This window comes from Lithobates pipiens, unplaced genomic scaffold, assembly GCF_037356315.1.
Source record: "Lithobates pipiens isolate NorthernLeopardFrog02 unplaced genomic scaffold, aLitPip1_a1.2 Scaffold_8, whole genome shotgun sequence".
Classification (NCBI taxonomy): domain Eukaryota; kingdom Metazoa; phylum Chordata; class Amphibia; order Anura; family Ranidae; genus Lithobates; species Lithobates pipiens.
Genome location: NW_027507903.1, coordinates 170,370,837 through 170,392,349, shown reverse-complemented (window position 1 = coordinate 170,392,349; position 21,513 = coordinate 170,370,837). Strand labels below are relative to the sequence as shown.

Genomic DNA, 21,513 nt, shown 5'->3' with positions numbered 1-21,513 from the left:
AAAAAATCTATATAGCTAGTAACCAACCACTGGAACAATGTCTACCTCATAAGCACAATTCTTTTACTCTGCACAGGCTAAAGACACACAGTGAGATGAGAAGAACTGACATTTTGATCTAAGTGTATTGAAACAGTATAATATGATTATTCCTTGTTTCTTTCTCACAACTGAACTATGACAGATATTCATATCTCATTTGTTTATGCTGTATCTTCAAACAAGAATATTGATGCCATTCTACACGAAAGTGGCATAGATACAGTTTCTAGCATGATGGGAAGTTAATGATGTGACATATCTGCCTTTGGATGTATTTATTTCTTTTTTATCCTGTTTTTCTGTACTTAGATTCTCTTTTAGAAGTTTTTTTAGACTCTAAATTCACCAAATTTTCTTTTAAAAATTGCTGCCTAATAACTAAATAGAAATACACAAATGCATAAATGGTTTTAGGTTTGGCTGGCTACCTCCAAAAGAAGATACCATTATAGAGATAAATTGATTAGAGATGAGCAAATTGACCTGGGTTTTGGTTCGCAAGACAAACGACGAGCCCAGCCAGGTTGCTGCATATCCTGAGCATCTTGTATTTCTTTAACTGGCCTTTTTCAAGGTTAATTTGCAAGCTTTAAAAAAATAAGGCATGGGTAGCTCGACACTGCAATGAGGGACATGTATAAATGCAACACATTTTCAGATAATACTGTGTAACCTGGAAAGGATCTTTTAATGTGGCTTAAGGAGCAGTATTAAAAATACATTAATCATTTACAACATGATTGGGGAATGCCTTAAACCTGCACACAAAGGTGCTCATCAGTATGGTATGGTATTTTAAAAGTAAAGTGGCTTAAAAAATACTACTGTTAAATTACAGTTCTCCACCATATTTTGTTTGTAAATCTGAGGGGATATGAGTGATGTTTTGACCATATTTGGCTAATGGCATCACCCAGGTCCTCAGGCTGGTTTTAATAAAGGATATTATATATCCCATACTCATTCATGAGAGGTATGGGTATTTAGGGACCCCCTTGTTCTAAAGAGGGCTTTTAGATTCTCATAAGTCTCCTCTGTAGACAAAGAAGGGGGCGCCTCTGGGTGTAGATTTTTAAAAGGCAATTTATTCACAGGTAAAGCAAACAGATGATGCACTCACATTTTCCAAGGCATAAAAAGGCATGTAGAATACAAGGGGGGCGGTTTTTTCATCTGATTCGTCCGTCACATAGGATCCGGTCCGCGGGTGTCATGTTGTCCTCTCCTGGCGTTACCACGAGTTTGTTGTTAAAAAATGCCGGCTTGGTGGACGCAGAGGATGTGTTTCCAAAGCGAGGCTTGGTTAGCGGTGACACGCGGGTCGCGGGGTTGTGACGTCACGGCGAGCGACACGTTTCCTGAGCGTTCGGGTCGAGGTGGAGAATCGACCGCGCTCTTTCATCAGGCCAATCCTGGTAACAAACTCGTGGTAACGCCAGGAAAATGTGAGTGCATCATCTGTTTGTTTTACCTGTGAATAAATTGCCTTTTAAAAATCTACACCCAGAGGCGCCCCCTTCTTCTTCTCTTTTCCTGCAACAGTCTAGGAGCCTGGTTTCAGCTCCCTGTGGTGGCAGCCCTGCATTCCAAAGTCCCACTCAAAGAACGAAAGACACTTTCACGGGACTTGAGAACTAAAAGTTCTCATTCATATTATCGTCCAATATACCGTAACTTTATACAGACAGCCCTCTGGAGTATATTATTTTCTGATCTTTTGCGCCTCTACTTGTCGTGTACTCCTCTGTAGACATACACATTCATCAGGCCATGTTGTTGAGGACAATGGCCTAATTTCTACATTCCTGGTCCAGTGGATGGGGAGGTTTTCCAGGAGGACACTTATCAAAATTTTAAGCCTACTGTAGAATAGAGGGGCCCAGATATCTAGCCATTTCCACTACACAAATAACTATGGGATACTTAGTACCCACTGTTACTCAGTAAAAAAAAGAAAAGAAAAAAAGAGATACAAAGTAAATAAAACATCCACACCATAGAAAGAGAAGCTTTACAACCCCCCCCCCCCCCCCAAAAAAAAATAATAACAATGTCCCAAGATGTAAATCCAACAACATTCACATTGTCTAGCAATGTAGTTTCATTTGCACTAAAGACTAGATTGTGCTAATATTTAAGAACACAGTACACTACAGAAATTGTTGTACACTCCATTGTTTTATTTATTTGCATGTGTTGTATGGACCACAAATGTATCTTTTTTATGTTGTATACTGTAGAACACCAATGAGAAATTATTATAGGGAATAGTAGGTGAGCACTATAGAGTATTGTAAATAGTATATGTAAATGCTATTGGTCAACTTTATTCTAGTGAAGTGCTTGCAGAGCACAATACTGGCATAATTATTCTGACATAATTATTCTAAATGGTGTAAATTGCTTTTTAAATACGCTTTTCTTTTTCTTATATGGTCATGTTCTTTAGTAGGTGCAGTGATGGCTGGGTTTATGGTTTCCTGAGTACCAGCTTCTCTAGGCTCAGTGGTGCCAGCTAACGTAACCACAGGATCTCTCATGTGTGCTATAGCAATGTGGAAAGAGGATAATAATACTGCTGTAAAAGTAGCAGTGGTCTTGCAGCATTGTCAGCTCTTTCCCAGAAATTAGTGGATAATTAATAAGTGGATGAAAAATGGAAGGAAAAACAAAGATCAACTCTTTGGAGTTTATTTTGCAATCAATATGTGTGCATTTGTGGAGCTAAGTAAACATAATATGGGAAACTAAATTTTTGCTTGCATTTACTTTAAAGATGACTAAGGTAGGGAAATGTTAATTCAAACTGGAGATCAGCCTTAGCTGCTTGCCCCCATGCCTCCTCGTGGCTTATGCTCATCTGCTCGGTCACACAGCTCTGCATTGTAGGCAGATGGAGAGAGAGAGAGACATAGACTGTCCCTTACCCAAAAGTATGATGCATTTCACTTTCTGTCAGGTGGTTAAACAAAGCAACAGGGAGTCTTGCAGCAGATTATATATATTAAGATTTGTATATGTGCACTGTCCAGCTTTAGGAATATTGAATATAAAAATTAAAAGTCAGTTTTTTTGCTTGCGGATGCACAAATTGGAAAAGCAAGAGTAGGTATAATGTACATGCCTACAGTAATCCTGTAGGTGAAGTGAATGGTTTGAATGCTATTTATTTAATCTAGGGCTGAATCAGGGTTGCTATCATCCCTGTTTTGTTGTACATAAGCAATCTCTAAATTGGGACTTTCTTAAAGGCTACCAAACATAACAATATATAATAAAAAAGTATGATTTATTGAAACATGAGTAAAAAATTCTCACATGGGAGAATTAAAAACAATGGTTTAGCTGCTATAGAATGCAATGTGTGTGCGTTTGCAAATGCATTATCATGTTACCTGCTTGAGGTCAAAGATTTCTAACTAAAGTGTGTAAGTAGTATGGGTCTTTCACAAGCCTGTAATTTGCCAGTGTTTTCTTGTGTCTGGATTAGGGTAGTTGTGTTTTTACTGCTGGCAAGCATGCAGGTACCTTTTTGGAAAGCAAAGCTTTCAACTTCTTTTTTTTTCTCCATATGTGTACCTGCCAGACATATTAAATGAGTCACCAATTCAGCCCAGCCATATCACAATTGCGGCCTACATCTTACATGGCAATTTTCTTTATTTATTCTTTTTTTCCAGCAGCATGCTGCCTTTGTACATCATCATTGTGTTTCTCTAGCAAGTTAAAGGTGAATTAAGAAGGCCACAACCTTCTTTCTAACATAAGTTTGCAGTAACTCCAGAAAATGTCTTCTTGCATAGTTATCGGTGCTAAAATTGTAGAAGCTGCAATAATTAAAAAAATATTAGGTTTGTTGTTTTTAAATAAAGTTTGCAACTGATGTATTAAATTTAACTTTTTGGAAAAGGGTAAGAATGATCCTTCATATACGGTAGCTAATATGGACCCATATGAGTTTATACTTTGCCTCTTGGGACTCTTAACTATATGAATACATGTCATTAATGACAACATTTTAGTAGGCATTATGCACAACAGAGGAGTGCCAGTGGGTGTGACAGTGGGCATAATGTGGAGAAAAGGTATTCAGAGGTTATTATTGATGGCAGTATGGGCAACAGAGAAATGCCAGTGAGTGTAACATCATGGGCAGGAGAGGAGTTCAGAGGGTATTCCTGGTGCCAGTATTTGTGGAAGTGAATGCAGTGGGTAAAACTGCAAGTAGTATGCGATGGATAGGAGTATAGAGGGTATGACTGCAGGCAGTATGTGCAGAAGATCTCCATCTACTCAGCACCATGGCAGAAGAGCCCTAAGTCCAGGGCACATTTTTCCTCTTGAGGGCCTGCGACTTGCTACACTTATAATTATTACTCAACAGTGCAATAAAATGGCCACAGAATCAAATGTTAATCAATATGCAATATTTAACAATTTCATGCTTATTACCCTTAATTTTACAAAATCTGGGCTGAAGATGCTTTCTAACACACCACTGTCTTGAGGCAGCTGTCATTTTCATTCTACGTGATGTTCAATTTTTAACCACTAAATACGCTTATAACTGATAACATAAAAAAGCCTAAACTTTTACAAAGCCGTAAAAATGTTATGAGTAGAAAAGAAAACATTTTTTCTTAATGCAATAGTTATACACTGAATTTGTAGCACTCAGGTGTTTTCATATTTGGAATTACTGTGTTCCTAATATTGCTGTTTCTCCGCCTTGCATATTATAGGAGAATACAACTCTGTCACATCTATTATTTAGCCAAACAAAACAATAAAATGACTGCCTATAGAACAATGTCCAGGGGAGCAGTTGTTTTAATGTCTTTTTCTGACAAGGCACATTGATGTGTTACAGAATTTATTAAGAGACCTTGGAAGCCAGTGATAGTTCAGTAGTTACATGGCAGTTCAAGAATGTTCATTTCTCCCTCAAGCTGTTAATGAACAACATGTCAATGCTTTAGTGCAGAAATCAGCTGAAGTGGTAGATGAATCCAATTCAAGCATTAAGTGAAAGAAAGCCTACAGTTAAATCTTCACAGTTCTGTACTCTTGTAAGGGCAAATTCAACCGAATGCAATCAGAATTAACACAGCATTCCTATGAGCTAAAGCACAGAAATTTATATATATATATATATATATATATATATATTTATATATATATATATATATATATATATATATATATATATATATATATATATATTCTGTATATATGCACACACACGCTGACGCACTGAATTATAAAATAATATTTGGGTTAATTAGATTTCATTATACTGAAATTTAACTTTGAACTGAAAATTAAGAAGAAATAATACTTTGCTACAATGTAAAGTAGTGAGTGTACAGCTTGTATATCAGTGTAACTTTGCTGTCCCCTCAAAGTAACTCAACACACAGCCATTAATAACTAAACCGCTGACAACAAAAATGAGTACACCCCTAAGTGAAAATGTCTGAATTGGGCCCAAACTGTCAATATTTTGTGCGGCCACCATTATTTTCCAGCACTGCCCCTTGGGCATGGAGTTCACCAGAGCTTCACAGGTTGCCACTGGAGTCCTCTTCCACTCCTCCATGACAACATCACAGAGCTGGTGGATGCTAGAGACCTTGTACTCCTTCACCTTCCATTTTGAGGATGCCCCAGGGATGCAAAAAAGGGTTTAGGTCTGGAGACATGCTTGGCCAGTCCATCATCTTTACCCTCAGCTTCTTTAGAAAGACAGTGGTCTTACTGAAGGTGTGTTTGGGGTCATTATCATGTTGAAATACTGCCCTGCGACCCAGTCTCCGAAGGGAGGAGATCATACTCTGCTTCAATATGTCACAGTACATGTTGGCATTCATGGTTCCCTCAATGAACTGTAGCTGCCCAGATGTCGGCAGCACTCATGCAGCCCCAGACCATGACACTCCCACCACCATGCTTGACTGTAGACAAGACACACTTGTCTTTGTACTCCTCACCTGATTGCCACCATACATGCTTGACACCATCTGAACCAAATAAGTTTATCTTGGTCTCATCAGACCACAGGACATGGTTCCAGTAATCCATGTCCTTAGTGTGCTTGTCTTTAGCAAACTGTTTGTGGGCTTTCTTGTGCATCGTCTTCTGGGACAACAGCCATGCAGACCAATTTGATGCAGTGTGCAGCGTATGGTCAGAGCACTGACAGGCTTCAACCTCTGCAGCAATGCTGGCAGCATTAATACATCTATTTCCCAAAGACAATCTCTGGATATGACGCTTAGCACGTGCACTCAACTTCTTTGGTCGACCATGGCAAGGCCTGTTCTGAGTGGAAGCTGTCCTGTTAAACAGCTGTATGGTCTCGGCCACCATGCCGCAACTCAGTTTCAGGGTCTTGGCAATCTCCTTATAGCCTAGGCCATCTTTATGTAGAGCAACAATTCTTTGTTTCAGATCCTCAGAGAATTCTTTGCCATGAGGTGCCATGTTGAACTTCCAGTGACCAGTATGGGAGAGTGAGAGCGATAACACCAAATTTAACACACCTGCTCCCCATTCACACCTGAGACCTTGTAACACTAATGAGTCACATGACACCGGGGAGGGAAAAGATGCACTGTGTCCAGGTGACACAAGTACATCTGGGATCTCGCCACTGCATGGGCACGTGCGAGCCACTGCCTTCTGAGGGATATTCCTGAATGTCCACTCAGAAGGAGGAAGCACACACTCATCTGTATATGCGCAGTGGCTGCGTGGGAGGTGGTTAAAAAATAAATAAATAAATAAATCCACTCCTATAATAATAAAATATACAGGTGGGTGTTAAAAAATGATGATCACTACAAAAGTTACAAAAGTATCTGGTAGTGCTGCACAGGAATAAATGTAATAGATTCACTTGCTGCTGGCCATTTCTTGATCAAGTAGTATTCTATTTTGTAGCTGAGTAGACAATGGTACTAGCAATCTTCCTTGTACAGCCAAGTGGAATTCCTGTAGGTTGTTGCAGGGAAAAGATCCCTGAGAGAACCTGTCAGAGCCCTGGCCGCAGGCGTTCTAACAGGTGTGAAAAAAAATTCAAGATGACTAAAAAAAACGCAGAACTGCTCTTAGTGACATCACTGTGTTCCCCATCTTTACTTCCAACTACTTTCGATTAAACCATCAATCTTTCTCTACTCTAGGAATTCTGCAAAAAGCACAGTGCTCTTTATATTGCACTCTTCCTCCTCCTTCTATGGTTAACTCCTCCTTTGCTGGATAAAAATGTCCTCTCTCCCTTTATCTTTAAACACGCTGGAGTAGCAGAACCATTACATGACTCCATCATGTCAATTTGTTAAACATTCATCTACAAACACTTTATTTCCTCAATTAAAAAATGTTATATAGGAAGACCCCTATGTCACTATTTAACCCCGTGGTTCACATTTGGTTCTGCCTATGTAGACCCTACATAGCGTGATAACGTTTGTCTGGGGGGGGGGAAATAAACTTTCTTTAACATTTTTTAAAAATTTTAAAACCTTTTAAATATTTTGGATGAGTAACTTCAGATGTTCTTTTTTTTCTTTTGGATAGTGGGTGCTATTTCTAATCCTTGGCTTCTTCTTCTAAAGCTTGATATAATTTTCTGCAGATCTTTTACTCCAGATTTACCAAAACCTTATAATAGGAGGTCAAACCTTAAGAGTTTAAATTTGTATGCAATCAGACAGGCCCTTGCACTACATGGTTTTGTTAAATCTAAAGGAAATCAGCCAACAAAAGTTGTATCGTGTGTAGGGGGTGTTTGTTGATGATCTGACTCTCAACAGAGACCTGGGTGGAATATTCCAATACAATTGCTAAATCAAACTTATTTTCTGCATCATTCTTCTTCCTGCTGCTGGTTTCTTATAATAAGGCTTCCCTGGATTGATGTTCTACCTGCTCTGCTTCCTCTTCCAAACTATCTTTTATATATATCTCAATAAACTGAGCCATCAATCTTGTTGCTTCTTTCTTGTAGTCCTCTAATTTATTACAATTATGCCTATGCATTTTTGCAAGCGCTAATTGAAATTGTATTTAGCCATTTTGTTACTGGACTTCTGGAGGATCTGTCTAATTCAGTTCAGCTGAAACAACTTTCCTTTTGGGGGCTCTATTTCCTCTTACTTGTTCTGAAGGATTACCATTTTTTTTTAACTGCTTCCCTTCCAGCCACTGTAAATGAATGGCTGGACAGAAGCAGCGCCAATGTGGGTGGACGTATTGTACCTGTAAGCCCTCCTGTATCCACTGCTTGTGTATGCTCCCTGTCCACTGGACACAGCGGAACACTGATCTTTGTACTGGGCCACTGTGAGCAACCCTGGTACCATGTGATCACTATAGCCAGTCAGTGATCACATGGACAATAGTAAATAATATGTTATTTTCTGGAATCTTTGTTTACTACTGTGCAAGCTCTGTGATTGGTCACAGAGATCACATGGTACAGGGTCAATCACATCAGCCCCGTACCATGTGATAGCTGTGGCCAATGACATTTATTACATTATTTCTTAATGGCTGCAGGGATGCAGCTGGAAGGAGTGAGAAATTATTAATTTTACAACCATCATGGCTGTAAAAGCAATCACAGTATAAAAAAAATCCAATCACTCCACCCCCAGAGTAGTACAGTATCCTCAGTAATTTTTGACTGTAACCTTAAAAATTCATTATGGAAAAAATGAGGACATGGAAAAAGCGGGGCCTGGATTACCTAAAAATCTGCAAAATTACCTAAAGCAGTATTAAACCCAAAAGTAAATAGTTCTTATATTGTGGCCTACCAATTCTTCGATGTGATGGCTGCATTTTTTTTCTTTTTAAGGCTCCTATTCTTTTAGTTTCATCTGGTGATCTGAGTTAGTTTGTTTTTCAAAAGGACAAGCTCTCTTGCAGCTATATCAATTTACAGGCATGAGACAAACCATTTGCCACTAACAGGGGTGTTTACAATGATTAGCTTTTATTTCTTTATGTAAAACCATCACATATCCCATGAGGCTACAGAAGCTGGGATGCACAGCAGTCTGCTGTGTACATCAAGCTACCTCTGATCTGTCACAATTATATCTGGAAAAATAGAAAAGGATGAAAACATGATAGTACGCCTGCTAGATGGCCCTGGTGTCACCAACTCAAAATCAGATTGGTTAAAATAACAGTTTTATTTACTGTAAGCTAAAGGCGCCTGCACTGTTGATTCTGAAGGCCTCAAGGCAGATTTATTTGACCCTGGCAACACACAATGGCTATCACGGCTGACATATGAATGGATAAAAGCTCTAACACTACTGGAACCAGTGAAACCAACAGCCATGAAATAAAGAGAATAGCTATGAAATAAAGACAATGTGTTGTGAACAACACATTCATGGAAAAATATTAAAGCATAAGTCAGTGATTCTGATAGTTTAGGCAGTGTTTATTCTAACAGAGAAGGCCTTGCTGGCCCAGATGATCCACCATTAAGTGTCTCTATGGTGATACTGTACTACTAGGGTGACAGTATGTAAAACATAAATAAAAAAATTGTAAAAAAAAATAGAAATGTAAGAAGACATTTAAAACATTATTACATTATAACTCAGTCAGTGTCCCTAATCACCATCACCAACTTACAGTGTCCCTTATCATCACCACACCGGTTACAGTGTCTCTGATCAGCACCAAAATACTCCCAGTGTCCCTAATCACTGCCACACCAGTCCCAGTGTTCTTAATTACTGCCATAAGAGTCCCAGTGTCTCTGAACACCGCCGTACCATTCATATTGTCCCTGATCATTTCCACACCACACCAATTGCAGTGTCCCTAATCACCACCACACCATTACCAGTGTCCCTAATCACCGCTACACCATTCCCAGTGTCCCTGATTGCCTCGGCACCAGTCATATTGTCCCTGTTCACAGTTATACCAGTCCCAGTGTTCCTGATCAACGCCACATGAGTTACTGTGTCCCTGAGCATCACCAAACCTGCTACAATGTCCCTAATTACAGCCTCTGATATTGTCGCTAATCATGGCCACCCACTCACAGTGTCTATAATCACCGCCCGACCACTCACAAGGTCTGTGATCACTGCCACACCAGTCATATTGTCCCTGATCATTGCCACAGCAGTCAAATTGTCCCTGATTACCATCAAACTAGTTATACTGTCCCTGATCACTGCCACACCAGTTACAGTGTCCCTGATCACTACCACACCAGTTATAGTGTCCCTGATCATCTCCAAACCAGTTGCAATGTCTCTGGTCACCACACAATACTCATATTGTCCATAATCATGGCCTCCCTCTCACAGTGTTTCTAATCACTGTCCAACCACTTACAATGTCTATGATCACTTCCACACCAGTCATATTGTTCCTGATCATTGCCAGACCAGCCATATTGTCCTTGATTACTGCCACACCAGTCATATTGTCCCTGGTCAGTGCCACACCAGTTACAGAGTTCCTGATCACTGCCACAGCCACTGTTACATTTGCATCCACTGACTATGTTCCTGTGAGACACCAGTTCCAGCCATCCCCATCCAGACAACTGCCCTCCTGGAACTACAGGAACTCTTTCAACGGCACTCCTGGAATTACAGGAACTCTTGTTTTTCCTTTCTTCAATCTCCTGTATTTCCTGGCCAGTGAACACTCCTCAGAGCAGCCATGTACCAGTAGGCTGGGCTATAGATGATGCTGCAGTAAGCTATACTCCCTGACCACTCAAACAGAGGTGACCATTATGGTACATTGGTTTTGACACAATTGGTTGATTTGTGTGATACACAAGATACAATGTACATAATCAGTCCTAACATTAAAACATTCTTACACCTGTGGTATTTCCATTCTAAGTAATTCTAAGTATTCCTATGCTGTATGTAAGAAATATCTTATTAAATTGACAATATTGTGTTTTTTTTTTCATTTGCTTTCTGCAATTTCAAAAAACTTGTGGCAAAAGAGTCTTAAAAGGACTCACCACGCCTGTTAAAAAAATAACTTGGTTTGTTTACTCTCCACAATTGGGGCATTTTGTGGATGTTTCCACTGTCCTAGTGCTTCAGGGCCTCCAAGAATGTGATAGGTAGTCAGGAAATGAGATGTGTAATTTATGCCCATAAAAGGCCTGAAGGTTCTCCTTGGATTTTGGGCCCTCTATGCATCTAGGTTGTGAAAAAGTCCCAAACATGTGGCCATGGGCATCCGCAGGTAGGGGCAAAGGGGGTCAAGTGCCCCCCCCGGAATCAGGGATGAGATCTTAAATTCAACACAGTTCCATCCCTATCGGGGTGCGGGCAGCCCACACCCATGTGCAACCCGCCAGTGGGGTGACAACATCAAGGTTCTGCCAAGCCCCCCTATCAGTGTAGCGTGACTGCGGGCTCTTTTCCGTGCTCAGTCCAGCAGAGAACTCGGCAGTGGTGCTATCAGGTTTACCCCAGTCTCCTGTCAGGGAGAAGAGACGACGGCTCTCACCAGGTTCCTCGCCCAGCTTCCTGCCCGTCCTGTTCCTTCCCTATTGGCCATAACTGTTCCTGCCCGCTCTGTTCCTTCCCTACTGGCCAATCAAAAGAGACTAGGAGAGGAGAGAATCATAGGACATGTAGTCCCAAAGATTGGTGGCCCCATTTTTCACAGGGAGGAGGATACAGCTTGATTGAGAGATTGAGAGACTGTAGCCTGGGAAAAAAGCTGAGGGAGAGGGTGCTACAGGAAAAAGAACAAGGATTGTGCTGGGCAGAAGCCAGAGAGAGAGAGCCACGCTGCCCAGCACCACCAGAGAGAGAACTACACTGCCCCATGCCATAGAGAGAGCCATGCTGCCCAGCACCACCAGAGAGAGAAAGACTGAATCACTGCCAGGGTACATACATGCTACACTACTGACCAGAGTTGCCCCCGTGGCGCGTGAGCGATCTTCCAGCCGGAGGGATCACTGGTGTTGTTTCGCTGGGTCTGGTAAGAGGGCCTGTTGGCCATTATCCATTACCTATCCTAGGGATTGTACTAAGTCTGCAGTCTCTGACCATGATGATCTGATAATGACATTGTCGAAAAGGGGCGGCGCATGGGTGACCCTAAAATTATGCCCCACCTTGAAAAAAGTTCTGCAGACGCCCAGGCATGTGGCATCCCCATACTCAGGTTGTGTAGCACAATATGTTTTAAGGGGTAATTGTAAGTATGCCCACGCTGTGTGTAAGCAATGACAACTTTGTGAAAAAAAAATTAAACATTTCTTAATTTTCCAAAAAATTGTGACAAAAATTACACCTTCAAAAACCCACCATGCTTCTTACTAAATACCTTCAACTGTCTACTTTTCAAAAAGGGGCCATTCGGGGGATATTTGTACTGTCCTGGCATTTTTGGGCCTCAGTAAATAAGATAGGTAGTCAGTACATCAGGACTGATCAATTTTCAAACATATACACCATAGTTTGTGGACTGATGACTTTAACATAGACAAAACAATATACACCAGTTTGGGTTATTTTTACCAAAGCAATGTAGCATAATACCTTTTGGTCTAAATTTTTGAAGAAAATCATTTATTTGCAAAATTTTAAAACAGAAACGAAGAAAAAAGTTTTCTGTATTTTTTCATTTATATTGCAAAACTAAAAAACAGAGTGGTGATTAAATACCGCCAAAAGACATCTAGCTGTCTCAAAAAAGTAATAAAAAATGTTATTTGGGTACAGTGTTGCATGACTGAGTAATTATCATCAAAATTATGACATTATTAAAGACTTAAAAATGGCATGGACTGAAAGGCGGTGAACGTGTCTGTACTTCAAGTGGTAAATGCAGAGACTATATGATATTGAAACAAGGGTTATAAATATCACAACCCTGACTGGAAGAACTGCAGCTCACCCCAAATTGTTGTGTTAAAATGTCTCTGCTCAGCACAATCAATGTCATGACAGCCTGGCTCAACACTCATGCTGCAGTCCAAGCTACTCCTTCTCTGCTTTTCAAATCCTTCATAACAATCTTTCTATCTTGGTAAACAATCATTCATGAATGTTATGCTTCTGCTACCATATGAAGAAGTATACAACATAAACATACGCAATAGACATACTAAAAGCATACATGAAAATTATTTGAAATTACAACCTTCATTATGATTTTTGAGTGACAATATTTAAATCTTGCTCTAACAGTAGTTTACAGTAATTATTTATATTTGAAGGACTTTATTTAAACACATGGGGACAGAAAATGATAGTTGTACTTTAGAACACATATGTTTATTATAACTGGGGACACTAAACAAAAAATAATAATAATCACGTTTACATTTTCTTTAATTAGTCTACCTAAATGAACTCACCCTCATCCTCCCATTTCGTATTGCAGGGCCATCCTCTGCTAGTCTGAGCACATACAAGTCCATCTTGTATTCTCTGCCTCCCCGTATGCTGAAGCCGAATCCTTTAGCTCCCTTCTCCATCTCTACCGTGAAATAGTCATAATCCTGCAATATGCAGTCCAGATATGTTATAAGTTAAAGCTTACTGTGATTCACTCAGAATGCCCAGCATGCAATTGGTATTCATCCTGGTTTTGAACATGCCCTGGATTGTTAAACATTGTTTACATTCTATGAAATGTTCAGCAAAGTGATGAAAAGCCTATCTCATCAGTAAAAAGGTGAAAATTGAGAATAAAAGATTAAAGCAAGAACTTCAATTTAAAGCAGAACTTCCGTTTTTACCAAATTAGACAGTGTGCACATTGTTATACTCTCATAATAGTAATAATAAAATAACAGCAATACTAATAGTAATAATAATAGTAGAAGTGGCCTAATGCACACGTAGTTGGACCAATTAAAGGTGCACTGAAAAGTGAAATAAAAATGAAGTAGAGTTTAAGAAGAACCCCCAGACCTAGTCTGTTGCCTAGATTCATCACTTTTTACCCATGGTAGTCTTAATGTTTTGGTATCAAACTTTTATCATCAACTGTACCTACCCAAAGTTCCATATCACAGAGCTGTAATAAAACAAATGGGAAACATTGTTATGGATTTCTGCAGAAATGGCTTCTAAAAAGGTAATCTGATCGTCATCTTTGTGTACATCGACAAAATCAAATTTAACAAATGCACATAGTTTACATAATTATAAATTTACTGAAATTTTTGTTTAAACATTCAAGGAAAATTATGAACAAAATATGCAAACTTGGTCTATTTATATCTGCATGTTCTTTGTTGTCAAAAACCTTAAACAAACAAATTCTGTAATTGCTGATCAGATATACTGTGGTCAGAATGTATTTTGGCATAATCTTGTATATCAAACTTCAGTTCATTTATTTTTTTAAATATCTTGCTTGAACAGTCTGCTTATGGTCACAAAATAGCATTTCAGTGAGAAAGATGTGAGGACACAGCCTTGGCATTTCTAAATAACATCATTTCTTCAGTTTGAGCCACTCTATTGTTGATTTACTGTTTTTTTCAGATGACTTTCATGTTGTATGATCCAACTTCCTTTGAGCTTTTGTAACAAAAATCTGCTGTAGAGATCCCTTATATAACTTAAAATGCAGTGGATCGTCAAAAGAACAAACTGTACAAGGACTAACGTAGCATTACAGACCCACACCATTATGCAGTGTTTTTTACTCCAGAAATAATGCTCTGCATATTTATTAAAAGTTCATTTTTTGTCTACTATGTCCACAGAACACTGTTCCAGTAGTGCTCTGGAATATCTATGTTGTTTCAAGTAAAATGGCAATGGGCAAAATTTTTCTTTTAAATAAGAAGAGCAATGGTTTCCACTATAACGTTCTATGGACACAGCCCTCATGTCTTTAATATTGTAGATTCATAAGCACTTCATAAGCACAAATTCTTATGTTATCAAGTGCAAGTGACACCTCAGATTCTTATCCTTTACCCTAAAGTTTTTTGTCACATGTCTAAGGATTGGAAACATCCTCAAATATGTGAAGAAGACAACTTCTAAGATCATAGCATTACTGAGGATTATTTTAAGGCATGTCCAACCATGAACTGGTTTCACTGAATTACCAGGCTCAAAATATCCTTTTTCAAATGCCATTTTTTCGAGATGTCAGAAAAGTCACAAATATTTAACATTAATGACTTCTGCTTAAACCACTTCTTCAATAAAGACAACATGTTTTGAATGTGACCGATAAAAACAGTATTGATTATTGTGACTTAGAGGTAGATGAGATCATTAAGTGCCATTCATGCAGAAATACAGAGAACCTACAGGTTTCACAAACCTTTTCCCACAACTGTATACATTTCTGCATGCAAATAGCAAGGGAAGATAAAGAGGGTTTAAAACAATGTCCCATTTGACAACACCTCTTAAAAAGTAAAGTTATTAGATTTTTTAATCTGAGATTGGAAAAGCCCACAACAGTGCAACTAAGGGGTTTAATGAAAATAAGTCTGAAACATTCTGAAGCTAATTGAAAAAGCATTTAATTTTAAAATGCCTAAACCAAAAGCTCAGTCTTATGCTGGTTTTGAGTGATGCCATTATAACTTGTGGCTTACTTTGCTTCTCGCTCTATATAAAAAAAAAGAGTAGCCCATAGGAGCTCATGCTAAACAGCCAGCTTATAAATATTTTGACTCAGAACTCTTCCAGGCAAAAGCTAAAGTTGCCAGATTGCTGTCTAGTTTAATTTAATAAAAATGAATACATTGCCAATGAACTTATGAATGTGTCTTATTTGTTTTATGTATTACCTAAATGCTTACCTGGAACTGTCGGTAATCAGGGAGTGGATACTGCCTAGTGTCAGGAGAATGTTGCCTGTAATCTATTAGAGGAGGTTGCCTGTAGTCCAAAGGAGGAGGTTGCTGGTAATCGAGTACTGGTGGGTGTCTATAATCTACAGGAGGCTGCCTGTAGTCTGTTGATGGCTGACGGTAGTCCGTAAAAGGTGGCTGCCTAATGTCTGGTTTTACATCTTGCCTGGCTTTTACCTCTGACCTGTAACTGTACAGAGAAATACACTTAAAGACCAAAAGAGGTTGTGGACTGCAATACTATATGCAGTTGCTTAAAGACTGTCTTACCTAGTGCACAGATGTGGGGCCTAATTGTTTGCCATCAAAAATTATAATACCAAATAATAATACATTTGCCATAGCAATCATAACGGTACATCATGTGTTCACTCTCACTGGCTCTAAAATTCCAAATATAATGATATCATGCTTAATAATGTATAAAACATGCACACTCACTGAAATAGAAGAATATTGCTTTATTTTATTTTTGAAATGTCACATTTAATACCTTCAGTCACAACTGGGTTTCTGCAAGAACTTGAATAATCAATATGAAGGTATTATAACTGTGTAGACTTACTTATGAAAAATTTATATTTGGCTCTTCATATGAAAGTCTGAGGAAGATTTTCAGAGCTGGGTCTTGGAACTCAGAAACCCTCTAATGTCTAAGGACTCATTTAGACTATGAGTGGCGTTAACACATTTTTATTAATACTACATGCTACTGTATATGTTAAGATCTGCTGAATTAAGGCAATCTATTCATTTTGAATGGGCTGGCCTGGCAGCAACCCTTACACACGGAGATCAGATATTTGCCTTTTTTAATGCAACACATTGCAACACACAAATGGGCTTTGTAGGATACTGCAGTTGAGGTGATATTGTAACAGTTTGAGAGCCATTCAAAATCAATGTCATAGCACTGTGGTGCATTCAAAACCATACATTGCAAGGACACACTAATTTGCACATTTGAAAGCACATTACTTTAACACACCAGTGTGAATGGGTCCTTACATTTGAATGATCTCAGGATGATAACACACTGACCCTGATTTACTAAAATAGTAGAGAATTGTAACTTTCAGAGTGAATTTTTCAATAAAAAAGTTATTTTTTCACTTATATTAATGAATGAAAGAAAGTAAAAATTCACTTTGCAAAGAATACCCATTGATGTTCATGAAACGTTGCAAAAAACACTCACGGCACTTCTTTGCACATGATTGGATGACTGAAATCAGTACAACATTGTAAAATTCAATAAAGCAAAGTCAATATTCACTTTCAAATCCTGTGCAAGCAAAAAACAATTATGTGAAAGTGCAAATTTACTTGAAAAGTGAAAATGCTTTACTTCTATTACATCCAGCCCACAGTTTAATGGCTTTTCAGAATGCATGGGGGTATATGAGTTAACCCAGGAAAGAATTTTGTGGAAAGATTACTGAGAACTGTATATGATCTTTCAATTAATAATTCTTTTGTTAACAAACAGAACAACCATAACTATCAATTGGAATGTAAAACCTTTCTGCTCACAATCAGAACACTGTATCAAACACTGAATAGAGATAAGCTCAAAAAAGTTGTGCCTTCATTAAAAAGGTTGACTTCTTCTTTGAAAAGATTTGTGGGCCTGTTAGAATAACTACTATACTTATTAAAAGTTACCTATTTTCATGGCCTTGTAACTGCAGTGGCTGTGGGGGAGGTGGCTGTGCTACTGGACTGTGCTGGGCTACTGGACTCTGCTGCGCCATGGGGCTGTGCTGCTGGGCCATAGGACTCTGCTTTTCTGAACTGGGTGCAGACGCTGGACTGTTTAAATCTGTAAAAGGCAAAAGTGTCAAACACATAACACATTCTTTCCTAAACTTACAAGGGGATACAATAAGTATAATAAAATTGGTGTCCATTATATTTTAAATGTCGAATACTGTTTACAATCCATTATGTGGTATATCTTTCCAACTCTCACTTTATGTCAAATGCAATTAAACAGCTCAAAACTTGAACCCTTCTAGTTATTTTGGGCATTTCATAACTGTTTTGTTACACTGATTTTCTAAATTGTAGCTCCCAAAAGACCAGATGTAATATTCACCTGTTAAGTATTTCCCTTTATGCTGCTTGTTCTTGATGCAGTCCTATGGGAGCTGACCACCTACATATTTTTTCTACATATGTTTTGGTCTTATCATATCTACATATTGGAAATAACCATTTACTTTTTTTGATAGCACTCTTCATCTGCCTGTACCTCACACCCCGGAGATGGACTGTTGGATATTCTGAATGACTTTATACATCGGACACATGCTCAAACTTTAATTCATATGCTATTGTTTTATGCTAGGGAACTAATCATTTTGATGTGGAAAATGTTTCTGCATCCTCAATACAACAATTTTATTGTATGGTAAATAAATATTTACCTGTCTTCAAGTTGATCTATAAGGTTCTGGCCTGCCCCAAAGTTCTCCAAAATCTGTCAGCCTTGGCTCGACATATCAAGCTCTTTTTGGAGTGATATTCCGCTATCTCAGCAATTGTAAATCTGAGGGTATATTATCCCTAATTTGTTGGCTTTCTGGTACCATGGATGTGGGCTCTTTAGCTCTCCTGTCTATTGTTGGGGGGGGGGGGATTGATTGATATGAGTGGTGTGTGTGTGTGTGTGTGTGTTTGCTCTTGTTTTGTACACTATAGTAGGGTGGGATGATATTGTTTTTGGGCTCTGTGTAGTCCAATAATACTACACTTTGTATTACTATGTTCTATCACTCCTTATTAGGAGAAATTTGAGTTTTGAAAATTTATATCACCTTTAATACACTGCGGCAGGATGAATAATGGAAGGGGAATATATGCAAATATGTTGTACATTGTTCAGTAAGAACTAAGAAGAAAAGACTGCAAGTTCCTTAAAGGAAGGGAGTGAAGCAGAAGTACAGTATGCAAAGCACTGTATAAATTGTGGATGCTATATGAATGCAGTAATGATTTAAGCTATAATTAGAGAGTTTGCTTTCTAGTTATTAGTTTAATATCAGTTTTGAATTTTGTCTTAAAGGTGTTCTATCACATAAATGTAAAATTAGAATAACTTACAGTACATTTAATATAACAAATTGTAACCAATGCCTACTGATACCTACCCTCCTGAGGAACAATGCATAGTGTTACACTTAAACCTGCATCTTTAATAAGTTTAACAATATCTGCATGAGGCATGTTGATTATAGACTGGCTATTCACAGCTAAAATCCGGTCTCCAACTTTCAGCTTTGCACAGCGATCTGCAGGGCTTCCTTCAATAATTCGGCCAATTTTATGTGGTACAGCTGTAAAGAAAATCATACAAAATGGTATTAGCCATTGCTAATAAATAAGCTAAGTTAGAGCATCCAACTTCCGCTACTTCATTCTTAACCGTATAAAATAAATGAAGACAGCAGTCAGATGGAAGCTGGGAATTCGGGTACACAGATTTTCATGCCAAAATTCTCAAGACAAATAACTAATTTATTTTACTTGCATTTAAGAGCTAAACATCAATTTTAGATTGACTTACATTTTAATGTGTATGTAAAGCTAAAAACATGTTTTTAAAGTGTTTGATGGAGTATGTATGGTTTAGAACTTTTTTTTTTTTTACGTCTATCATTCTGAATGTACACAATTACACAAAAACACAATTACAAACTGGGCATTATGGCTGTTGGAGCAGTATTTTTTAGATCCTAGGCCTCTGAATTTTTTTTTCAAGAAGCCCCTCTACCCTTCTCTGTGCCTAAAAATTTGTATTGTACAATATGATTATTTCATAACTTAAACATAATTATTTCTTCATGGCTGAAATACATCAAGTACATTCTAATTTTCTTGATATGTCCAAATGGGAAATGGGCATAAAGTGATGTTTTCAGTTCATTAGAACATATGTTTTGTGCTTATTCTAGCAAATATATGCCATGTTGATGTAATGCAATTAACATAGAAGGTGTTCCCAGCAGATGCAGCATTGGCGGCAATATTAACCTGGACCTAAACATTAAATGTTAAAATACGTTTTTTTTATCAGTTCTTCCTTTTATAAGAGAAAGGATTGTTATAGGTGATAATCATCTGAAGCTCACATTGCAGTTGGCAGGCTAATCTAAGTTTAAATAATACTCAATACTTAAAAAAATTAATAAAAAAAACAAAACGCAGAAAAAATGCATTTACAGTACTACTAAGTGTTGGCAGGGAAAGATTAACGGAAAAGTGCAACAAAATTCAAATTAAAGTCTCGTTTTACCTTTATAGCACTTTACTGCATAGCATTTAAGGCATATATTATTCTGCGCATAAAACAATTGTGTATATAAATGTAGTGATATTTATTGAAATCTATTGTATATATTATGCAATATTACCTATGCTAAGCTCTCTACTAAAATGCTTTCAAAATTACCATGCTTTTTAAATTCCCCTAGGTCCTATTCTGTGACTTTAAGATGCATTATAGTAATCCAGTTAACTGTTTTTCCTGGACTGTTTGTTCAGATTTATAAGTCCTTTTTATTGGGTAGTTGTACTTTAGACTATCAAGATTTAACTTTGTAGAAGCAAAAAATGTTTCTAGGAAAACTGAAACATGGAAGTAATATGTAGCATACAAAAATCTAAAATTGCAGGGCACAAATGTGTTGGATTATTTATACCAAAAACCCGAATAGTAAATGTACACTACAACACACACACACACACACACACACACACACACACACACACACACACACACACACACACACACACTATGTGTATATATATATATATATATATATATATATATATATATATATATATTCTCACAAAACATTTTTGTAAATATTTTATTATCTTCTCATGTGACAACACTGAAGAAATTACACTTTGCTACAATATAAAGTAGTGAATGTTAAGCTTGTATGACAGTGTAAATTTGCTGTCACCTCAAAATAACTCAACACACAGCCATTATTGTCTAAACCACTGGCAACAAAAGTGAGTACACCCCTAAGTGAAAATGTCCAAATTGGGTCCAAAGTGTCAATATTTTGTGTGGCCACCATTATTTTCCAGCACTGCCTTAACCCTCTTCAGCATGGAGTTCATCAAAGCTTCACAGGTTGCCACTGGAGCCCTCTTCCACTCCTCCATGATGACATTACGGAGCTGGTGGATGTTAGAGACCTTGTGCTTCATCACCTTACATTTGAGGATGCCCCATAGATGTTCAATAGGGTTTAGGTTTGGAGACATGTTTGGCCAGTCCATCACCTTTACCCTCTGCTTCTTTAGCATGGCAGTGAGCGTCTTGGAGGTGTGTTTGGGGTCCTTATCATGCTGGAATACTGCCCTGTGGCCCAGTCTCTGAAGGGAGGGGATCATGCTCTACTACGTTATGTCACAGTACATGTTGGCATTCATGGTTCCCTCAATGAACTGTAGCTCCCCAGTTGCGGCAGCCCCAGACCATGACACTCCCACCACCATACTTGACTGTAGGCAAGACACACTTGTCTTTATACTCCTCACCTGGTGGTTGCCACACATGCCTGACAACATCTGAACCAAATAAGTTGTGGTGA

General features: G+C 38.2%; 1 protein-coding gene across 11 annotated transcripts in view; it reads right to left on the bottom strand.

Annotated features, from left to right (window-relative positions):
- The window catches only part of MAGI2 (membrane associated guanylate kinase, WW and PDZ domain containing 2), a 1,006,736-nt gene that overhangs the window by 52,771 nt on the left and 932,452 nt on the right, over positions 1-21,513 (bottom strand). For 8 of the 11 annotated variants that reach the window (XR_013271122.1, XM_077474033.1, XM_077474036.1 and 5 more), the window contains 5 exons: positions 19,054-19,239; positions 17,567-17,723; positions 15,851-16,091; positions 14,074-14,094; positions 13,430-13,573 (listed from right to left, as the gene is read on the bottom strand). Coding sequence is in view for 10 of the 11 variants with exons in the window: in XM_077474033.1 (XP_077330159.1) it covers positions 13,430-13,573; positions 14,074-14,094; positions 15,851-16,091; positions 17,567-17,723; positions 19,054-19,239 (749 nt within the window). In the remaining variant the exon portion in view is untranslated. The remainder of the gene's footprint in view (positions 1-13,429; positions 13,574-14,073; positions 14,095-15,850; positions 16,092-17,566; positions 17,724-19,053; positions 19,240-21,513) is intronic. The other 3 variants (XM_077474035.1, XM_077474037.1, XM_077474039.1) reach the window with 1 other exon arrangement.